The following is a 20,141-nucleotide window of genomic DNA, read 5'->3' as shown; positions in this document are numbered from 1 at the left end:
CAATTGAATTTTCGTTTATTTGGCTATAGGTAGAGACTCCGAGTCAGACTAAATAATTCATATTGTTTAAATAATAAAAAATAAATAAAAAACGAGGATAGCCCAGTGGTTAAGACGTCGGCCTTTTAGTCGCGGGGCCGGGGTTTGGTTCTGGGCACGCATCTCTCACTTTACGGAGCTATTCAACGGTGAAGGGATTTCCGTTACCGACAGACAGACACATTCGCTTTATAATATTAGTATTAGGTGTATTAGAATCTAAATAACTATATTTTCGTATTTATATTTATCAATATTCACGTTGCAGCTACGCGATATTTGTGTACATTGTGAATATGTATTTCAGAGTTCATTGCAGTAATAATCAAAAATTAACTCTATCTCTCTATTTCTGCAAGATGGTTATGCCCGGAGCAATAAACTTACGACAATTCGGCATACTACAAGTGGAAACATGGAATTTTGCGACAGTTTATTTTACATTTACGGCCAAAATTAATGCTCAATCTATCTTTAACTTGTCGATAAGTTACTTAGCAACGCTGTTATTTGACAAAAAGACTTTCGACCTTAGAATAAAAACCCAGCTTTTGACGAATAACAACATTGTTAAGTAACTTATCGATAGATTACAGATAGATTGATTATCGGCTGTTAGACAACATTGTACTGACTCGACTAAACTTTTGCTACATTTCAAATTATATTTAGTGTAGGTGACATGCGACCCAGTGACATGCCGCAATATAGATAGCACTATGTTGTTTTGGCGTAAGTGAAGCTTTATTCGTTAGGTCTTTACTCTTGCGACATTATATTTCGTAACTCGTGGGTTTTTCAAACCGCACATGCGGGTTTATTGATATGAGTAGGCAGGTATAAGGCAAATGTACAAACAAATACTATCGCTACATTTAAACTTATAATATGTAGTTAAGATGAGGACCAGTTTCCAAGCTAAGGTTTGCTCGTCAAATTCTAAGCACAATGCAGTGAACTGTGAAGATAACGTATTCAAACAAGTTTATTTTGCATAAGTAAACGACCTCAGGCGTTGACTAAATCTTTTTCAAATCTCAAGCCTTCGTTGCGAATAGCGATTGGTCTACAAATGAACCGTAACTGAACCTTTGTTTAATTTGACTGAGATGCTTGATTGCAGCTCTTGTAAACTATACTCTTGTAAATTGTCCTTGTGCTAAGAATATAATATTCTGTCTTTATTAAATTACGAGTCCTATTCGATAGTCAATCGACTCTACCATTAGTTCGGAAGTCGGAACGCCCTACCTACCGGAAAAAACTCTTTTAAAACTTATTGTTATATGTACTTATAAAAAATCATTTTTACTTATGTAGTAATAACAGTCTTCGCGTATTGCTATAAACATTTCAGTATATATTCTTCAATCAGCATTTCCTAACTGCTGGAATTCTGGAACTTCTTCGTACTTATAGAAATATTATTACCAAATACTTTTTAGCTTTTTAGTGAAAATTACATAGCTAAATGGAAGACGAATCTAATTTTATTTTGGAAGTGTCTAAATCAAAGGAATGCTTGTCCTTTGATTTAAAAATTATCCGAGCAAAATGAAGTTATCCCATAAAAATCGAACCTTAAGGCTATCCTTGCCAACGATCCCCCGTCGATTTCCTACGTATGATATTATTGTTCTTATCTCTATCTGCCCTGGTTCGTGCATTCTCGGTTCCTAGATCGGTACATTTGTGATAACCAAATTTCAAATTGCTGTGATTGGCTGAATTTACCATGTTCTTGCTGCGACAGTGAGTTTGAGCCACTAGCGGAACAATGTTAGCCGGTCAGAAATGATTGCAATTAGTCAACCTGTTTGACGTCCGTGTTCTGTTTTCGATTACAAAAAAGAAAAAATTGTTGTTGCAATCATCAATTTTAGCAAATAGTGAAAGAGAGTCGGCTAATCAGAGGTCACAACTACCGTCACACTTTCTGTCACACTATGGCAGTAGGCATGCCGAGTAATGAAAACAATTTTTCATTCTGTCTAGGTCGAAGTAGGGTTGCCACCTGGCTCTTTTTGATTTACAGGCTACCACCATCAAAAATACGGGGTTTAGATTTGAAGAAATTTGAAAATTTGAAGTATTTGAAGAAATAGGCGGTGGTTCTCTCTGAAATGCATGGAAAGCCTATTTAGATATTTCAGTTTATTTGTAAGTTTTGTATTTTTTCTCTGTATGTTGCCGTGTCTTGATTGGTGAACTGTGTTTGCAATGTGGTTTTAAATAAAAGATTTATTTATTTAAATAGCTTTTAAAAACTCTTAGTGTTGTAAAGCAAAATGTTATACATTTCATGCATACAATCTTCTCATTTCAACTTAAAATTACATTTAATTTGTAATTCCACCTTCACAGTATCAATACTATGGCCGTAGCCAGGAATCTATTGCGGGAGAGGTTTTATTAGGGCCGGAACTGAATCCTGTCATGAGGAAAAAAACATTCGCTCAACTTTATGGGCTAATTACCTGGTTAGTGGAATTTCGCCTTTCAATTTGACAGTGAGATAAAATACAACAATAAAAAAGCGCGAGCGCAGTGAGCGTAAGTGTTTTTGGTTCAATACAGAAAAAATTAAAGTGAAAGGGAAACGAGTTTAGACATAGCAAGATTTTATTTTTAAAGCTTCCTATCCATACTAATATTACGAATACGACAGTATATCTATTTGCCTATCTATTTGTTACCCTTTCACTTGAAAATTGAAAATACTAATATTTGTTCATGAACACATGACAGACGGATAGAAGGACAAATGGACAGACGGACAGACGGAAAGACTGACAGACTGACAGACTGACAGACAACGAAGTGATCCTATAAGAGTTCTTTTTTGCTTTTGAGTTACGGAACCCTAAAAATATTTAGTTTTATTTGCCCCGTATTTTATTTTCATAATTACAGGTTTCTGTATCCTGAAATACGGGGTAACCAGTAAAATACGGGGCCTCTGGCAACCCTATTCGGAAAACACTGTCACATTCAAGTTAATGTCAAATATTTTGTTTTCAATTACAGAAAGCTGCATCAATCATTATTACAATATTTTCTTTGTTGTGATTGGCTGAATTTTTGAGTTTCAGCCAATAAACAGACTGTTTGCCAATTAAACGTCATAACAATATAAATGCCAGAAAGTTTAACCAAATAAAACAAACTTAATGAGAACCTAGTGAGAATGCAAACGGCACACAATTTATAATACATATTATGTTAGTCGTATATAATAGATATTATAGTAGTCGTTCACTTTGGTAATAGTCAGATTGTCATCAGTAAAATTGATATTGGTCGATGTATCGTAAATTATTGTTTCGGTGACAAATATTTTTATTATCTATTTATCTTTGAACAGAATGGAATAGAATGAAATGGAATGGAATACAATGATAAATTTTTATTCCTGTAAACTTTTAGGTAAACTTCAAAGTGTTTTTGGCTGGTCAGAAAAATTTACCACTGGTTCGGAATGCCGTTCCTACGTTTTCTAGGGTTTCGTACCTCAAAATGAAAAACGGAACTCTTATAGACTCTCTCTGTCTGTCGTGTGTGTCAAGAAAACCTCTAGGGTACTTCCCGTTGACTCAAAACCATGAAATTTGGCAGGTAACCTAACTGCGTAATTTTGGGTAGTTTTTTTAATCGATAAAGAAAGTTTGCGACATTGTTCAATAAAAAATTTGGATTCCAACTCCTCAACCCTGATGTTGCAGGGGACCTGACTACTAAAGCTAATGGGATTTAAAAAGTGTCGATTATTAATTGATATTGAAGGTATCTATACCAAGTAAACACTTTGTCGTTGACCTCAACCCTGATGCTGTAAGAAATTGCATTCCTAAATCCTGGTGATCCCTCGGGATTTGAAAAGGATCATCCGTTTAAATATTCTTACGTGATACAGAAACAAGTTGCATCCCGGGGACGGGCTATTACGGAGAGGCAACTTTTGTTCTGGGAAATGAAAGGATCGGGATTTTTAAAAACCTAAATCCACGCGAGCGAAGCTGCGGGCATTAGCTAGTTGTAAATATATTTAGAAGCTACTATAAGATAATAGATAAGGTACTTATTTCCTTATATTTTTATTGTATGGCAGCGCGCGGTTTTAAATTATAAATTGCACGTCCTGTCCTTTTCTGTAATACATTTTTTTCTCAATATCTACCGCTTTATCTCATAGCAAGAGTCCGTAAGACATAATACAGTGAAAATAGGCAAAATATACAATTTTTGCAGTTTCCACGTCAGTACCTGTCGAATTTTTCTAACAGTGTAAGCAGCAGAGCTGAGTTTACCATCAAGTGTTGATATGTGGGTGTTCCATAGAAGCTTTGCATCTAACATTATACCGAGAAACACGGGGTTCTCCTTTATTTTCAACATATGATTATTTATCAATGAATTTATGTCATTTAAGGTCCTGGTATTGGGCAGTGTGAATTCAACACACTTAGATTTCTTTGCATTTGGAAGTAAATTGTTAGCAATAAATCAGAGAGTGACCTGTGATATGGCATTACATATAGTATACATTGTCAAAAATTATAATATTAAAGCTGTGCGTATTGCGTGAGGAATAGGTTGTAAGAGAGTTGCAACTTGCAGGGTTTGATGCATGCGCTATTGCCAGCAAACATGAGACATATTTTTATCTACAGGCAACGTCTGAGTAGGTAACGCATACGTCTAACGCAAGTTGAAATGTACCAGTGTATTTAGTTAGACCTATCGACAAGTTTGGAGTTGGGTGCAGTCTAAATGTGGCCCGTGTGTTTAGACTGTCAGTTTCTGTCAGTTTCACGTGTCGTCCCCCGCACTTCACCACCCCGCTTGCAGAAATCGAGACAGCACGAAATTTTCAAGATTTCTGGGTGTAATTTCTGGTTTTCGTAGTTCCCACATAATTATAACAATATAAAATATATAACAATAATTTTTTTACTACATAATTTTCATTAAATTTTCTAGGTCTGTGGTTTTTCCAAATTTCATTAAATTGCTTCGTTGTCTAGAAAAACGAGCACAAAGTTGGGCCTTTTTTAAAAGAAAAATACAAATCTTTGAGCCCCTGCAATTTTAAAACTACATATTTTTAGAAAAATCTAAAACACCACAGACACAGATATTAGTTTCTAGACTATGTCTGCAAAATTTCATGGACTTTGGTTGCTTAATATTCAAATGAAATGGGAACTACGATTGTATGGAGTAAGTGACGGAGACAGCCCTGTTAATAGTTTGCGTCAAGAAAAACGCTAATAAAACTTGTGCCCGGATGTTTTACACTGTCGAACGCTTGTGGCTGTCTAGTTACTTCATTTTATTTATTAGAAAGCAACGAATCCGGGCCAATTTCAATGAACAGAGAAACTGCAAAGGTATCGTTGACAACGTGACGTCACTTGCAACCTTTCCACCTACAGCTACAGCATATCGGAGAAGTCGGGCGTAGCGTAGGTGCATAACGAAACTCCAAAATGAGGTCACTAGCTCACCACGGCCCAGGCGAGCGATTGCAATAAAAGTCTAATTTATTTACTGAATACTGAATAGCAAACTGAATGATTTTCTTTACCTAAATTACGGTTTCATAAAATCGCACCACGCGGCAGCAGTGCAATTCAATATTTAACCAACAGTTCATGAAATTCAGTCATTAATTATTCTACATATTATAGATTTTATTTTTACTATCATCAACCCATCGCTGGCTCACTACTGAGCACACTCCTCTCAGAATGAGATGGAAATTAAATTAAATTGAAAATTTATCTCATATAAGGTTTATCTCATATTATCTCATATAAATTTATCTCATATCATGTGCCACTTATGATAAGTCAAGACTCTACCACTGGCTAGGGATGGAGATTCTACTGAGAAGAGCTGGCAAGAAACTCAGTAGTTGCTCTTTTTTTTTTAAACAAAATATCAGAATATGTAATCAAATATGCAATACATAAAGCCATGTAACTAATACACAACCTTGTGGGCTGCAGATGCAAAGCCAAGCGTTTCCATGCAACCAGCCCTCGTTCTCTTAGTATTGTAAATATTGATTAATAAATAAAATCGTCCAGTGAATACTACCTACCTCTGTTTGAGACGGAGCCGATGGTCGTGGAGGCGGACGTCACCGGTGTTCTCAATGCCGTCCATGATGTTGGCGGTACGTTTGTTCTCGCCCACCACCATTTTGACTGCAACAGAATAAAATAAACAACTAAATTAGTGAATCTAAACTAAGATTTACAGTATTCTTCTTTTATAATTATTTATTTCTTAATATAATAGATAATTTTGGGTAGCCTCTGTAGGTTTTAGTTGGTAGAAATCTCATCATAACCTCTCTGAGGGAGAGATTAGGTATGTTAAGAAAATCGTACAAAAAAAGAAAGAAAGAGAAACTGAACAAAAGGCACAACATTAGAAAAACTATGAAAGTGTGGGCGATCTATGAGTTATTTATATTAACAAATCTTTGTTTTGTAACGACCTTTTCGCTAGCAGACAGCGCGTAAAACAGTTGGCGTTGATAGAGAGATGTAATAGGGTCATTGGTTTAAAAACAATTGAATCTGTTACAAACTGTGCTAAGGTGTTTGTATTCGTCTCGTTAAATTCGAAGTTTCCCTGAGAGATAAAATTTGAGATGATGGCAGGAGATTCAGAGTAAATGACTTAGCCTGAACTGTATTATAATATACTAGCGACCCGCCCCGGCTTCGCACGGGTGAACATTTCTATTTTCCGGGATAAAATATAGCCTATACGGATTCGGAAGAATCCCTCTAAGTAATGGTAAAAGAAATTTTGAAATCGGTCCAGTAGTTTTTGAGCCTATTCAATACAAACATACAAAAATACAAAAATACAAAGGTTTCCTCTTTATAATATTAGTATAGATAATTATAGCGAAATGGAAAGATACCATATTAAATAGACAATGTTAAGTGATGGCCGTTAGGGTCTAACAGTCCTAGAGTGGAAACCCCGCGTACAAGTAACCGCGGACATAAAACAAACATTTCCAGTATTTAAATGGACCACTGTGGGTTTTACGATTACCGTAATTACACGGTAAGAAAGAATGAAAATGAATTCATTTGATGTTACAATATCACAAACAAACACCAATACACCCGACAGAATGGGTGTTCAGATCAATCTTTTAAATCTAAAACTAAGGTCTAAGATTAAATAGCACAAAATATCACGTTATGCTAATCCACTCCGGTTTATAGTGGAAAAGTAAAGTGTATTCCGTGTTAACAAGAATGACTGTGAAAATGTTAGTGTTATGTTTGACAGCATAACAGCACAAGTTGGTTGCGTGTTCACTTCAAATTAGTGTAATGATTAGGCTAATGCGGAACCGGAACGGCGCGTCGACGTCTAGTTACCTATTGCATTATGAACTGTTTACAACCCACGGGATTGTTTCTGGTACAAGTTAATTACAATATTTAGAGGTTTAAGAATTGCTTTCTCGTGGCTGTTATCAGTTATAGTATAAAAAATATTCAAGTAAAAGGCGATGCTAATTTTTGGCGCAATAGTGTTATTCTTTATAAATCTACAGAGACATGAGACCGCTCCTTGTATACTTAACTATAGTAATTAGTTTACACAGTATACTGAATAAAAACCTCAACTAAGTATAAAAAAGTAGGAAATTAAATAGTGTCCAATGATTTCACTCAAACTTTTTATAGCTGTACATCGTCTGGCATAGAATTGATACAAGTAATTTGCTATTCTTGTCGGCAGCTATGTAAGTAATGCGTTTTTACAATTAGTTAAAACTTTTTCTTTTTTTGTGATATTAGCGTAGGAGGTAGGTAATAGGTACTACATGTCAGATTCTGGTGGTTTTCCTTTCCTCAAAAAGCATTTTCATAGGGCAGCCAAGATTAAACAATAAGACGATAAAAGTAGGAGCTGGATAGTCTCATCTGTGGTTCCTAACGTCTGTACGCCCACTTGCATTATTGCAATGTTTTTAATTGGTACACGAAGATGAATAAATGTTTTTGCTTCAATCTATTTCCTAGTAAACTAAAACAGATCTAAGACTATTTTATTTACGAATTGTTCTTATTTCATTGGGATCGTTAGCTACCTACTTAAGATCCTGTTTCACAACTTCCAAATAAACTTTATCCACAGAATTTTTACGTTATGACAGTTTTTTGTATTGGGAATCTTTATCTGGCGGTTTTGATACAGGCCCTAAAGTTTATTGTGGGTCGATTAACAGTTCACAATCACGAAGAATCGAAGCGAATTAAAACAAGAATCGAAAATTTTACTTACCTACTCATAGCAAAACAACGTACTGAAAAAATACTGAGAAAACCGCTTGCGCATTCAGTTCATTTCAAGCTTTTTATGTCAGTCAAATAAGTACCTTTTAGACTTGGAGATAGAAATAAAATAAGCTATGTAAAATTTTAAATTGTCGCTTCAATTTGCTTCGACTCTGTTCTGTATCAGTGTGAATCGATCCTAAGAATAAAAAAACCGGCCAAGTGCGAGTCAGACTCGCGCACGGAGGGTTCCGTACTCGGGTATTTTTTCCAACATTTTGCACGATAAATCAAAAACTATCATACATGAAAATAAATAAAAATCTGTTTTAGAATGTATACGTAAAGCCCTTTAATATGATACCCCACTTGGTATTATAGTTATCTTATTTTGAAAATTGAAATACATTTTAATTTTTTTTTTAATGATGTAACCACAATTCGCGGTTTTCAGATTTATTCCTGAACTTGTGCTATATGACCTACCTACTTACCCATGATTTTAGCTCAACGGGAAGTACCCTATAGGTTTCTTGACACGACAGACAGACAGACAGACAACAAAGTGATCCTATAAGGGTTCCGTTTTTCCTTTTGTGGTACGGAACCCTAAAAAGGAAAAAGTCAAGGAAGTAGGGCGGTCGGTTACCCGGATGAGTGTTGCTCTCTATGCTACTTAGTGCTAGTGAGCAGCGAGTGACTGAATAACTTGCCATATTATAAATTATAAATACTCGTATGTAGTATCATATCTCACAGCGTTTTCCCCCGCAGAATCTATTCAGCAATAAAATAGTAGGTAAATCGGATAAAATATGTGTTGCCACTGCAATTTATTCATTAGGTACATATTATATTAAATTATTTTCTGGCCGTTGGTTGTTTGCATAAAAAAAGACATGAGACATGAGACATTAGGTACCTATGTCTAACTTTACTACAGATGTTTTCTTTTTAGTGCCACAGTCTACGTATTTTGATTAATTCACTCATCCTTTACTTGAATATAAATATCAATAATAATTTAAGTAACATCTAACGTACTTTACGTAACTGTTACTTCATACTTTTTAATACAATATTGCTCAGTTTGTTTTGATGCACAGTTGGATTCTTTCGAGATCTAGGTAGATATAGTTAATATCTTGGTCAAAGTTATTTTGGCCCATAAAGGTGTCAATGTTTATCGGTCGATAGCGGCATTTTCAATGGCATTGACGTAGTGTGAGCGGTCTTCCTGAAAAATGCGACGCAAGTAGCCAATTAACATGCGGGATGGCGTGAGGCCGGCGTCTCGGCGCCTCTAAAAATATCATCCGCGGAACGAGCGCCCGCAGCCGTGCCGCCGCCGCGCCCGCCCGCCACCGGCCGACGAACGACTATGGGCGGAAGACAGACGCAATACCCATAGGGCGGTTTCCATTGGCTGGCATGGCCTCGGCAGTCGGCATCACTCGGCACCGCGTCACGGAACGGCAAAATGAAAAGAAGTAGGTAAGGCAAGAAAGTGTACCTATAAAGTACTAGCTGACATGCCCGTGGATTTAGATTTTACAAGTAAGTAAAATAAGCAATAATGCTATAAAAATAGAGTTTTATGCACTTGCATATATGCAAACATGCAAATGCATATTATATTCCGATGTCTAATAATACACTTTTTATGACATTTTTGGTAGCGATTTATCGTTTCAAAAGCATGTCGTCACGCGCAGTTTCTTGGGATTTTTTGAATCACGGTAAGTAGGTACGAGGAATTGCGAGACATGATCAATTTTACTTTTTTGAACTGAATACCGAAATGAAACATCAATGCGGGCAATATTATCTATGTTGAAATAATAATTAGTAAAATTAGTAGTACCAGAATCAAAAAATTTGCCTGAATTTATCATGACCTTCCTACCTAACTAGATCATTTGAAAATGTCATTATTATATACATACATACATATTTGTTTAACTGATTTTGATGCAACATTCCCTGCTTTAGAATTCAGATATGATAATGATGATTCAGATATTTAGAGATGATAATAATAATATGATAGATTTGGAATGCGCCATTATAGGTACCTAATTCTATTGATAAAGTTCTGTTCCTGCAATGTGACTATTCATTTTATCCATTTGCACGTAAATAAGTCGCATTGGCAAAAATGAGTTTTGACAAAATAATTTCCATTGATCACGAACACGGATGCATCCGCTTATTGAGAACGTGGATCCTTTTTATTAACCCCCGACCCAAAAAGAGGGGTGTTATAAGTTTGACGTGTGTATCTGTGTATCTGTCTGTAGCATCGTAGCTCCTAAACTAATGAACCGGTTTTAATTTAGTTTTTTTTCTTTGAAAGGTGGCTTGATCGAGAGTGTTCTTAGCTATCATTCAAGAAAATCGGTTCAGCCGTTTGAAAGTTATCAGCTCTTTTCTAGTTACTGTAACCTTCACTTGTCGGGCGTGTTATAAATTTTTAATTTACACGTGTTATTTTCAGAATCTACACAATAAGGCTTTTTGGATAACATTAGGTGACATTTCTTCACGTACAGTACACTATTTTGTGTACGTCATGTCCGCCATCATGAATTTGACATGACGTCATTATAGCCCATGAGTTATGACACGCAGAACGCTGAGATGGAACCCGTCCCAAGCCCGGAAGCACGGCTTGTCCCAGTGGTGATGGCGACGCGGCGTCATCAGAGGTACGCGAGATGCCGCGAGTGATCGCGCTATTTCTGTCCACTCACCAGTTGAATAACCTCCAATCAACTATTCGCACTTAGTTCGCCTACGGATCCTACTAACACAGACTACGTACAATAAACCCAATTTAAATTGCTCTATGAAAGCATTACACTCTCTGCATCTGTACTTTTGCTGTTTAAACTTTTAAAGGTTCATCTAGAAACATTGACGGGCAAACATAAAAAACGTATAATATACTTACTTACTTAGGTTAGAAGTCAAAATTGTCTATGTAAGTACTAGGTACGTACAATTTAAATCCCATGGAAGTAAATGAAATAGTTGAGTACCTGCAGCTAACTATAAATAAATACTTTAGTTCCAAACCCAATGTCAATACTAATTTTGCAGCATGGAATCTTACGTAATATTTACTTCCTAATCACACTAATATTATAAAGGAGAAAGTTTGTACGTGTGTGTGTGTGTGTGTGTATGTTTGTTACTCCTTCACGCAAAAATTACTGGACGGATTGGGCTGAAATTTAAAATAGAGATAGATTATACCCTGGATTAGCACACAGGCTATTTTTTATCCCGGAAAATCAAAGAGTTCCCACGGGAATTTTAAAAAACCTACATCCACGCGAACGAAGTCGCGGGCATCAGCTAGTCATTAATTATTATGGAAAATCTAGAAACAATCTTTCAAATGTAGTTTATAAAGTTTGTAGTATAATATTTACTTACTTAAACAAAATTTCATTTACACGAGAGCTTTTTTAAAGTCCATTTAATATAGCGTCGAAATAGAAGAAACTAGCCGATGCCCGCGACTTCGCCCGCGTGGATTTAGGGTTTTCAAAATCCCGTGGGAACTCTTCGATTTTCCGGGATAAAAAGTAGCCTATGTGCTAATCCAGGATATTATCTATCTCCATTCCAAATTTCAGCCGAATCCGTCCAGTAGTTTTTGCGTGAAGGAGTAACAAACACACACACACACACACACACACACACACACACACACACACACACACACACACACATACAAACTTTCGCCTTTATAATATTAGTGTGAAGTGTGATTGACGTTTGCATTTTACACCAAATGCAGTGGATCCACTTCACATAGTTGGCTTCTGTGTTCATTATAATATGAATATACATAAAAACGACAAATCGCTTGGCAATAAATACGGCTTCGCACTCGTATTCGCACATCAGCACAGAACTACAGTAGGTACTCGAACCTACTAAAGTTAACAATCGTTGTTATAGTTCAATCACTAAATAAATGCCGCCATGGATGGCATTAATTATTATATAGGTAAATAAATTATGTACTCTGATTTAAAAAAAAAACTTTATATGTACATTTTGGTGATTTTAAGTGCCTAGTTCTATCTAACTAGGAAAATAAAGAGTATGAGGCATGTAAAGTCTGTTCACTAACATAATGTCGCTACCTAACTTGTGTTAATTATTTATATTTGTATTTTATTCCAATATAACCATAACAATAATGTAGTATTCTATATAATTCTTAGACTAGAAAACATTGATTTAACATACATAGTAAAAATAAATAATAAAGGCAAAATAATAAGTGTGTTTGTGGGTGTAGCAATACTATGTTAGCGATCAGACTTAAGAGGGGTCTCTCCCTCACTAGCTCCATACAAACGTAGTTTCAATTTCATGTGAATATTAAACAACCAAAGTCCATGAAATTTAGCAGACATATTCTAGAAACTAATATCTATGCCTGTGGTTTTCCAGATTTCTGTTAAAATATTCGGTTTCAAAGTTACGAGGTCTTAAAAATTCACATACAAATATTTGAGCCCCTGTAATTTTAAAACTACATATTTTTAGAAAAATCTAAAACACCACAGGCACAGATATTAGTTTCTAGAATATGTCTGCAAAATTTCATGGACTTTGGTTGCTTAATATTCAAATGAAATTGGAACTACGGTTGTATGGAGTAAGTGATGGAGAGAGCCCTGTTAACCTAAATCTTACAAAAAATAAAACAATACTTTTAACGAGATGACGCAGTTATGTGCATAATTTATTTTTGTCGTAAATTTTACAATTTGGCAGAGTCTAGAACTTAGGACCGTTGAACGTAACAAAAATAGAACATAATTCCGTGCTGCTGACTAAACAGTGCATTAAACACCAAAACATGATTGTAAATTAAATTTTGATGATTGTCTATGGTATGAATTACGGACTATCTAACGCCCTCGTATAGAGGATATACTTATGCCTGCAGTCGTTATTCTTCCCTAGATAGAGTACCTACCTACGATTAGTAAGCGATTAGATCACCTACATTATTTTCTCTCACTTGCTCGGAAATTGCTCCATTTCCATTGCTAAAAAAACAAGACAGTAATCGGCTGTTTACTGTCCGCACGCCAGCAATTTCCAACAGGACAGTAAGTAATAAAAATTGCTAGACTCTTTCATACTGCTGCTGACAAGATTCTTTAAGGGGCAAGCGACGGGTCTGCCCGCAAAAATCAAATATTTGGTTTTCGCAATTTGTAAACTAATACGACAAAGTAAGCTTGTGGCATTCTAGTTGCGACAATCACAGTATCATTTCCACGTGTTTATATAAAAATCTTTACTTGATAAGGTCCAGTTTAAGAAATTAGCTCTAGTGTCGACTAGTTTGTGAGTTACAGTCGATACTAGACCTAATTTCTTAAACTGGACCCTTTCAAGTAAAGATTTTTATATAAATAGGTGGAGATGATATTGTGATTGTCGCAACTAGAATGCCATAAGCCTACTTTGTCGTACTAGTTTACAAATTGCGAAAAACCAAATAAAATATGAATTTCATAGAGCTATCTGTGTGGTAGCTTACCCTACCTCCGACTTCCGTCGTCCTAGTTCTCTCCGTCATCCGTGAGATTATCTAGGTTGTGCCTCGGATTTAAATCGGATATAAGGCGTAGATATTAAATCAATGTACACTGAATGAGATCGATTAGTGCGTAAGCAATATCAGAGTTCGGTCCATGTTTTTATATCCGTATTTTCACGGACTTGGATCGGATGAGTGCGTAACCACTCTTATTACAATTTTTTATTATTATATATATTGCAACTTATTAGCAGGGGGAAAAATACTGAATTCGCAGGAATGAAAATTAGCCTATAAAGATTTTAAGTTATATTTATTGATTCCTCTCGGCCGAAGTCTCGGCCGAAATAGCAATTAACGACCTCGTTTAGTTCAAAATCACTTGGGAAGTCCTCGGCTTCGCCACGTCCTTGCAATATTACTCGGCCAGCAATTGCTTTATTCCCGACGTGGACTGTAACGTACTATTACATTCGTATTTTAGAATAACACCTCGATTTATAAGCTTTCTTTGGCTTGACCTATAAAACTGTTTCAGGTTGATTCCATAATTATTTAAGTTCCCAATTTGGTATAGTTTTAGATAAGTCAATGTACTCAACCTAAAAAATAGAAGTATTCTATATACACGACACAATTATGTACCTAGGGAGATTTGCGCTTGATTATTTGTATCTATAATTTTGTGCACAAATCCAAAACTCCCATCAGTAATACAGATCAGCCGGAGTGCGGCTTCAGGCGTGATAAGTTCAATCGATTGTAACGCTTTAATTTCACTGTAGAGTGCACTGATGTTGTGTTATTGGATGGTGGCCAAATAAACAATATTTAAGTAAGTTAGAAACGTTTTATTATCTTACTTTGACATATGCAAAAACCTGGGATGAACCTACTGAATAATACCATTGAAAATCAATTTTACTATATCTATCGCTCTCTATCGGCAATTTGCGTTTAATAGTCGGGTTTTAGTGCTGTTTAAGTTTATCTTCTTAGAAAAACTGGCCAAGTGCGAGTCAGACTCGAGCACCAAGGGTTCCGTACTCAGGTATTTTTCCGACATTTTGCACGATAAATCAAAAACCCTTAAGAGGGCTCTTCCGTCACTCGTTTCATACAATCGTAGTTCCAATTTCATTTGAATAATAAGCAACTGAAGTCCATGAAATTTTGCAGACATATTCTAGAAACTAATATCTATGTCTGTGGTTTTCCAGATTTCTGTTAAAATATTCGGTTTCAAAGTTATGCGGTCTTAAAAATTTTCATACAAATCTTTGAGCCCCTGTAATTTTAAAACTACATATTTTTAGAAAAATCTGAAACACCACAGACACAGATATTAGTTTCTAGAATATGTCTGCAAAATTTCATGGATTTTGGTTGCTTAATATTCAAATGAAATTGGAACTACGATTGTATGAAACGAGTGACGGAGAGAGCCCTGTTAATACCTTAAACTCAATTTAAACATGTACAGTTCAAGGGACTTAAATTGGTTTTTTGGCGAAGTTAGAATGATTTCGTTATTTTGTGGCCATTGTTTTCACATGACGCGCGCTGTATTTCTATCAACAATGCACAATCAAATTTTGGATCAGATAGCCTAATATTTTTCAACGTCTTCAATCCAACTTTTAAGGATGACTATACTTTTTGGCAATGCTAAAGTGTATTCATATTATAGATACATGCCATAAAATAATATAATTTAGTCAGTTACATGATCGGGAGATAATAGTAGGTATGTTAACTAGAGCTTGAGCTGGCTGAGCTTTCAGTTGCCCATAGTGAAGGGAACCATTCTGCTATATCCATGCGCTAGACCACAGCTTCTATGGCGTAGCGCCGGCATGAAGTAACCACAAAAGTACACATGAGGCATGTAGGCTTCTTCATGATGTTTCCTTTCATTGCTTTATTTTACTCCGAAAAGGTGTGTGCCTGTGATTGAATCCTAGGAGGTCTACGTCTTAACCGCCAGGGTATCATGGCTTATCAGTGAAATAAATGGAATAGGAGCGGGCGACGCGGACTGGCCCAAAGTTATTAAATTAAGACTGTTTTCATCATCCTTTTATTCAGCTTCAACTATTCCACTTTCGTTCCGGGCATCCTTTATGAGCTTCTGAGTTTACGCTATGGGTGGGATAGACTAGTTTCGTGGATCCCATCTTGTTCTTCCTAATCCTAACTCAAACTAAAGTCAACCTTATCTAATGCGTTATCACTTCATCATGTTCAACCCATTGCCGTCCCACTACTAAGCACAAGTATCCTCTCAGAATGAAGAGGGTTTAAGGCTTTAAGCCCTAGTCTGTCACACTGGCCCAATGAGGATTGGCAGATTTCAAACACCTTTGAGAACATGGAGTACTTACTCTGAGGCAAGCAGGTTTCCTCACAATGTTTTTCTTCACCATTAAAGCATGAAACTTACAGAAACTTACAACATCTAATAAAAACAAGTGATGGCAATCCACATAAAAAGCTGAGATGAAATAGAGTCAGTGTTGAATCTGTTTAAAATCCCTTTAACCAACATCATAAGATGCCTTCACTTGGGTGTTGAATTGATATATACATAATGTCTACTTTGATGTTTCAGAAGGCAGTAAGTAATACTTGGGACAGTATAAATTATGAGAAGTTTTTTTCTCTGGAGCCCTGATCACCTGCTTCAACGCCGCAAAAGGAATCAATTTGATTGTATTATTTTTAAATAAGTAAGTAATTCAAATCAAATGAGAATAATTTTATTAAATAAGTGGGTTTGTTTGTTCTATTTGATATATACATTGTACGAATTACTCTTATTTATGTTTGTACTGCACTGGTCTAAATGAATTTCACAAATCTATGTCATGGAAGCTAAGTCCACAGATTTAGGAAGCTACTACGAAAAAATACAGACCTAGTTTCCATTTTATTATTAGAATGTAACTGCCACACAATTAGCCAAGGACAGACATTTGTTTTGAATGTAAAAATTATTTCTCCTACATGTATGTATCCCTTTTTACTTTATTTATCTGTAGTAACTATGTACTTAACATATCTTATATATACAAATTTAGTACATTTTAATAATAAAAATAATATACATATTTTGTTTACGAAAAAGATTAAAATTTATACTTATATATTTATGTACTTTGTACTACAGTCTCCAGCAGGAAGGATTATGATTTTTTGAAAAGATTAAATTCAGATTTTATCCCTAACAGTTGTAGAGTCAGCAACAAAGTCTGCACCCATCCATAGTGGTTATTTTACATGGGCAGGTGCAAACCTAGCTATGTTGCTTTTTTACCAAATGGATACAATTTACTTTGCTAATTACTTATGGAATAGTCAGTGATAGTTGGGAATTTTGAGAGCTAAATCTGCAAATTCTGCTTCATACAGCATTGATTCTGTCACTGATGCCTATGTGACTTTTTGTCTGTCTCAAGGACAGACGTAATGCTCTACTAAAGTAAAATTGTTGACTATGTGATTATCTCTATCTGAAGTTCTATAAATGTGACTCAAACTTCTCTAAAAAATGGTTTCAACTGTGCATCTATATGACAGTGACAGTCAGACAGTTTCTCCTTTATTTAAACAAAACTTCTCCTCCTGACTCCTCTTTTATATAAAGAAATTATTATAGACAGTTAAGTATTTAAATGTATTTTATTACACTGAAATCAGTTATTTAACTAAGTATATTTTATTATCCTCATCTAAAAGGTATTTGACGATTGAAGAATTGGTCCTTACTATTCAAAAAAAAGATTTCAACAAATTGAGAACCTTCTCCTTTTTTTGAAGCCAGTTAAAAAGGCCAATGCACTGTAGGGAAAGATTATTGGGTACAAATTAAAAAATAAGCTACAGCTATTATGTATGAGTAGGTAACTGTTTTGTGTAGTATTTGTGGTGCTCTGCTTAAAAAAAAAACTGGCATAATTATGTTGCAAGTACAAACTTAGCAATCTGGAATCAAAAATTTTCTTACAGGATATAACTGACATCCAGATTGTTCCCAATATACTTATTGGAATCCTGGCATATTATAAACCTGCTAACTAAGAAGTTTTCACTTTTACTACATTAGCATGATTATTATTTCTTGCAATAAAATGTTAAAAATACACTTTTTTCGGGGCGATAATATCGTCGGATGAATCATAAATCTAAATGTTTACAGCAGTTGGTATCGCCTGCTGATGTCATGTAAAGCTCGCTAAGGCACCAATAACTCAATCGCTAGACGGTCATGACTCCAGCCTTCACAACCGCAAGCACGTACAAAAATTCCACGAACCTTTAAACCATACTGTAAAACGCTATCAAAATACAGCGATACACATGAATTTATCAGTCTCCAGCCTTCATAGTGTACACGTCTTATATAATGATTTAAAGCATTCAGGCTTGTCGAGCTATAGAAGAATGGCTTTAATATTAATAGGCAACCAATACTTCTTAGATTTAAAGCGTAGGAGGAGTGAAATACCTTTATTTTATGTGTAATCCAATATCTCGAAGAATGTCGAAGTTCTATTTAACACACGAGTTACACTGTCAATCATGGAAAACAACACACCATCACAAAGCAACACTACACAAATTTTCACTTATAATTGATAAATTTTGTGAAAATATCACATAATGCGCCATTTTCGCAATAAATCCGTAAGACAGCAGACGGCAATCGCTGCCATCTTTTTTGTCAAATGTCTTAAAACTAAATATAACGCTCTAACGAACTCTAGTGTTATTTTTAGAAAATACGTTCATGTTATTTCATAGCGGCATCTGTGTGTGAATTATGCAAAAATTAAACATTCGCTAGATGGCGCTTTCTACTCGCAAAAGGTGATACACTTGACTATTCATTGCTTTTAAAGATGGCGTTATGAGTACACAAAAGTTACAAAATTACTATTCAATGTATCTGTGTTCGAAATCCACAATAATTTTATTAACCCCCGACCCAAAAAGAGGGGTGTTATATAAGTTTGACGTGTGTATCTGTGTGTCTGTGTATCTGTGTATCTGTCTGTGGCATCGTAGCGCCTAAACGAATGAACCGATTTTAATTTAGTTTTTTTTGTTTGAAAGGTGGCTTGATCGAGAGTGTTCTTAGCTATAATCCAAAAAAATTGGTTCAGCCGTTTAAAAGTTATCAGCTCTTTTCTAGTTTTCTTGTAGAAAAGAAGGTTAGATAACCGTTAGGTTCATAATATTATGTCAATTGACAAATGTCAAGCTGTTAAGATGGACGTTGCCTGGATACATAATTATTTATTTGAAAATGATGTTTTGGAAAACTCGGATGTTCATGCTTGGATACTTTGGATCGTAGGAGCGGAATAGTCCAAGAAAATCGGTTCAGCCGTTTGAAAGTTATTAGGTCTTTTCCATCGATGTATTTTTCTCGTTACTGTAACCTTCAGTTGTCGGGGGTGTTATAAATTTTTAATTTACACTTGTTAAAGTTATAAAATCAGTCAATTTTCAAATAAAATACAAATAGCTTTTCGCTTGCAAAACTTTTCCATTTACTGGTAGAACGTAACGTAGGTACCTACCTACCTAATTTTACATTATTAGGATGCGAGGTCAAGTTGGGAGCGAATGACTAGCTAAATCTTGTTTTTAAGAATTCCAGGATTTTTACTTGTTCTAAGTTCTAGCAGATTATAGTCTTATTGGATATTTAGATTAGGTAGTATTCTGTATTAGTTCCTTTAAAATATGGCTGCACTAGCCGATGTCCGCGACTTGGTTCCCGTGGATATAAGTTTTTAAAAATCACGTGGAACTCATTGATTTTCTAGGATAAAAAGTAGCTTATGTATTGGATAGAATCAGGCGTTACTTTGCGGAAGTTCATGTTTAGCAAGAAACAGTTAAAAATTATTTTGCTATAATCCGCCAACAGGATAAATCTGTATGGTCAAACATGCAGTTACAAGCTAAGCACCGCTTACCTTCCCAACCAAGCAATAAAGCCAAGTTCCCAAGCAAGCACCGCCACCGGGGTCGGGGCGAAACGTGCGTCGAGAGTAGTGGAAAAGTCTTGTGTGGTGTTGCATGTGAATGGTGGTGGCGGTGCTTGCTTGGGAACTTGGCTTTATTGCTTGGTTGGGAAGGTAAGCGGTGCTTAGCTTGTAACTGCATGTTTGACCATACAGATTTATCCTGTT

At 35.6% G+C, this 20,141-nt stretch overlaps 1 protein-coding gene across 10 annotated transcripts in view; it reads right to left on the bottom strand.

Moving 5' to 3' along the window:
• LOC123867156 (NUAK family SNF1-like kinase 1) overlaps window positions 1-18,687 on the bottom strand; it is a 47,426-nt gene extending 28,739 nt beyond the window's left edge. For 6 of the 10 annotated variants that reach the window (XM_045909044.1, XM_045909046.1, XM_045909048.1 and 3 more), the window contains exons 1-2: window positions 18,446-18,686; window positions 6,146-6,251 (exon numbers count right to left, since the gene is read on the bottom strand). In XM_045909044.1, coding sequence (XP_045765000.1) covers window positions 6,146-6,246 — 101 coding nt within the window. In that variant the 5' untranslated portion in view covers window positions 6,247-6,251; window positions 18,446-18,686. Of the gene's footprint in view, window positions 1-6,145; window positions 6,252-18,445 lie in introns of all 10 variants that reach the window. The other 4 variants (XM_045909051.1, XM_045909052.1, XM_045909050.1 and 1 more) reach the window with 1 other exon arrangement.
• Between the last annotated feature and the right edge of the window lie 1,454 nt (window positions 18,688-20,141).

Source organism: Maniola jurtina, chromosome 7, assembly GCF_905333055.1.
Source record: "Maniola jurtina chromosome 7, ilManJurt1.1, whole genome shotgun sequence".
Lineage (NCBI taxonomy): Eukaryota > Metazoa > Arthropoda > Insecta > Lepidoptera > Nymphalidae > Maniola > Maniola jurtina.
Note: the sequence above shows the minus strand (reverse complement) of the source record. Positions and strands in the feature narration are given on the sequence as shown.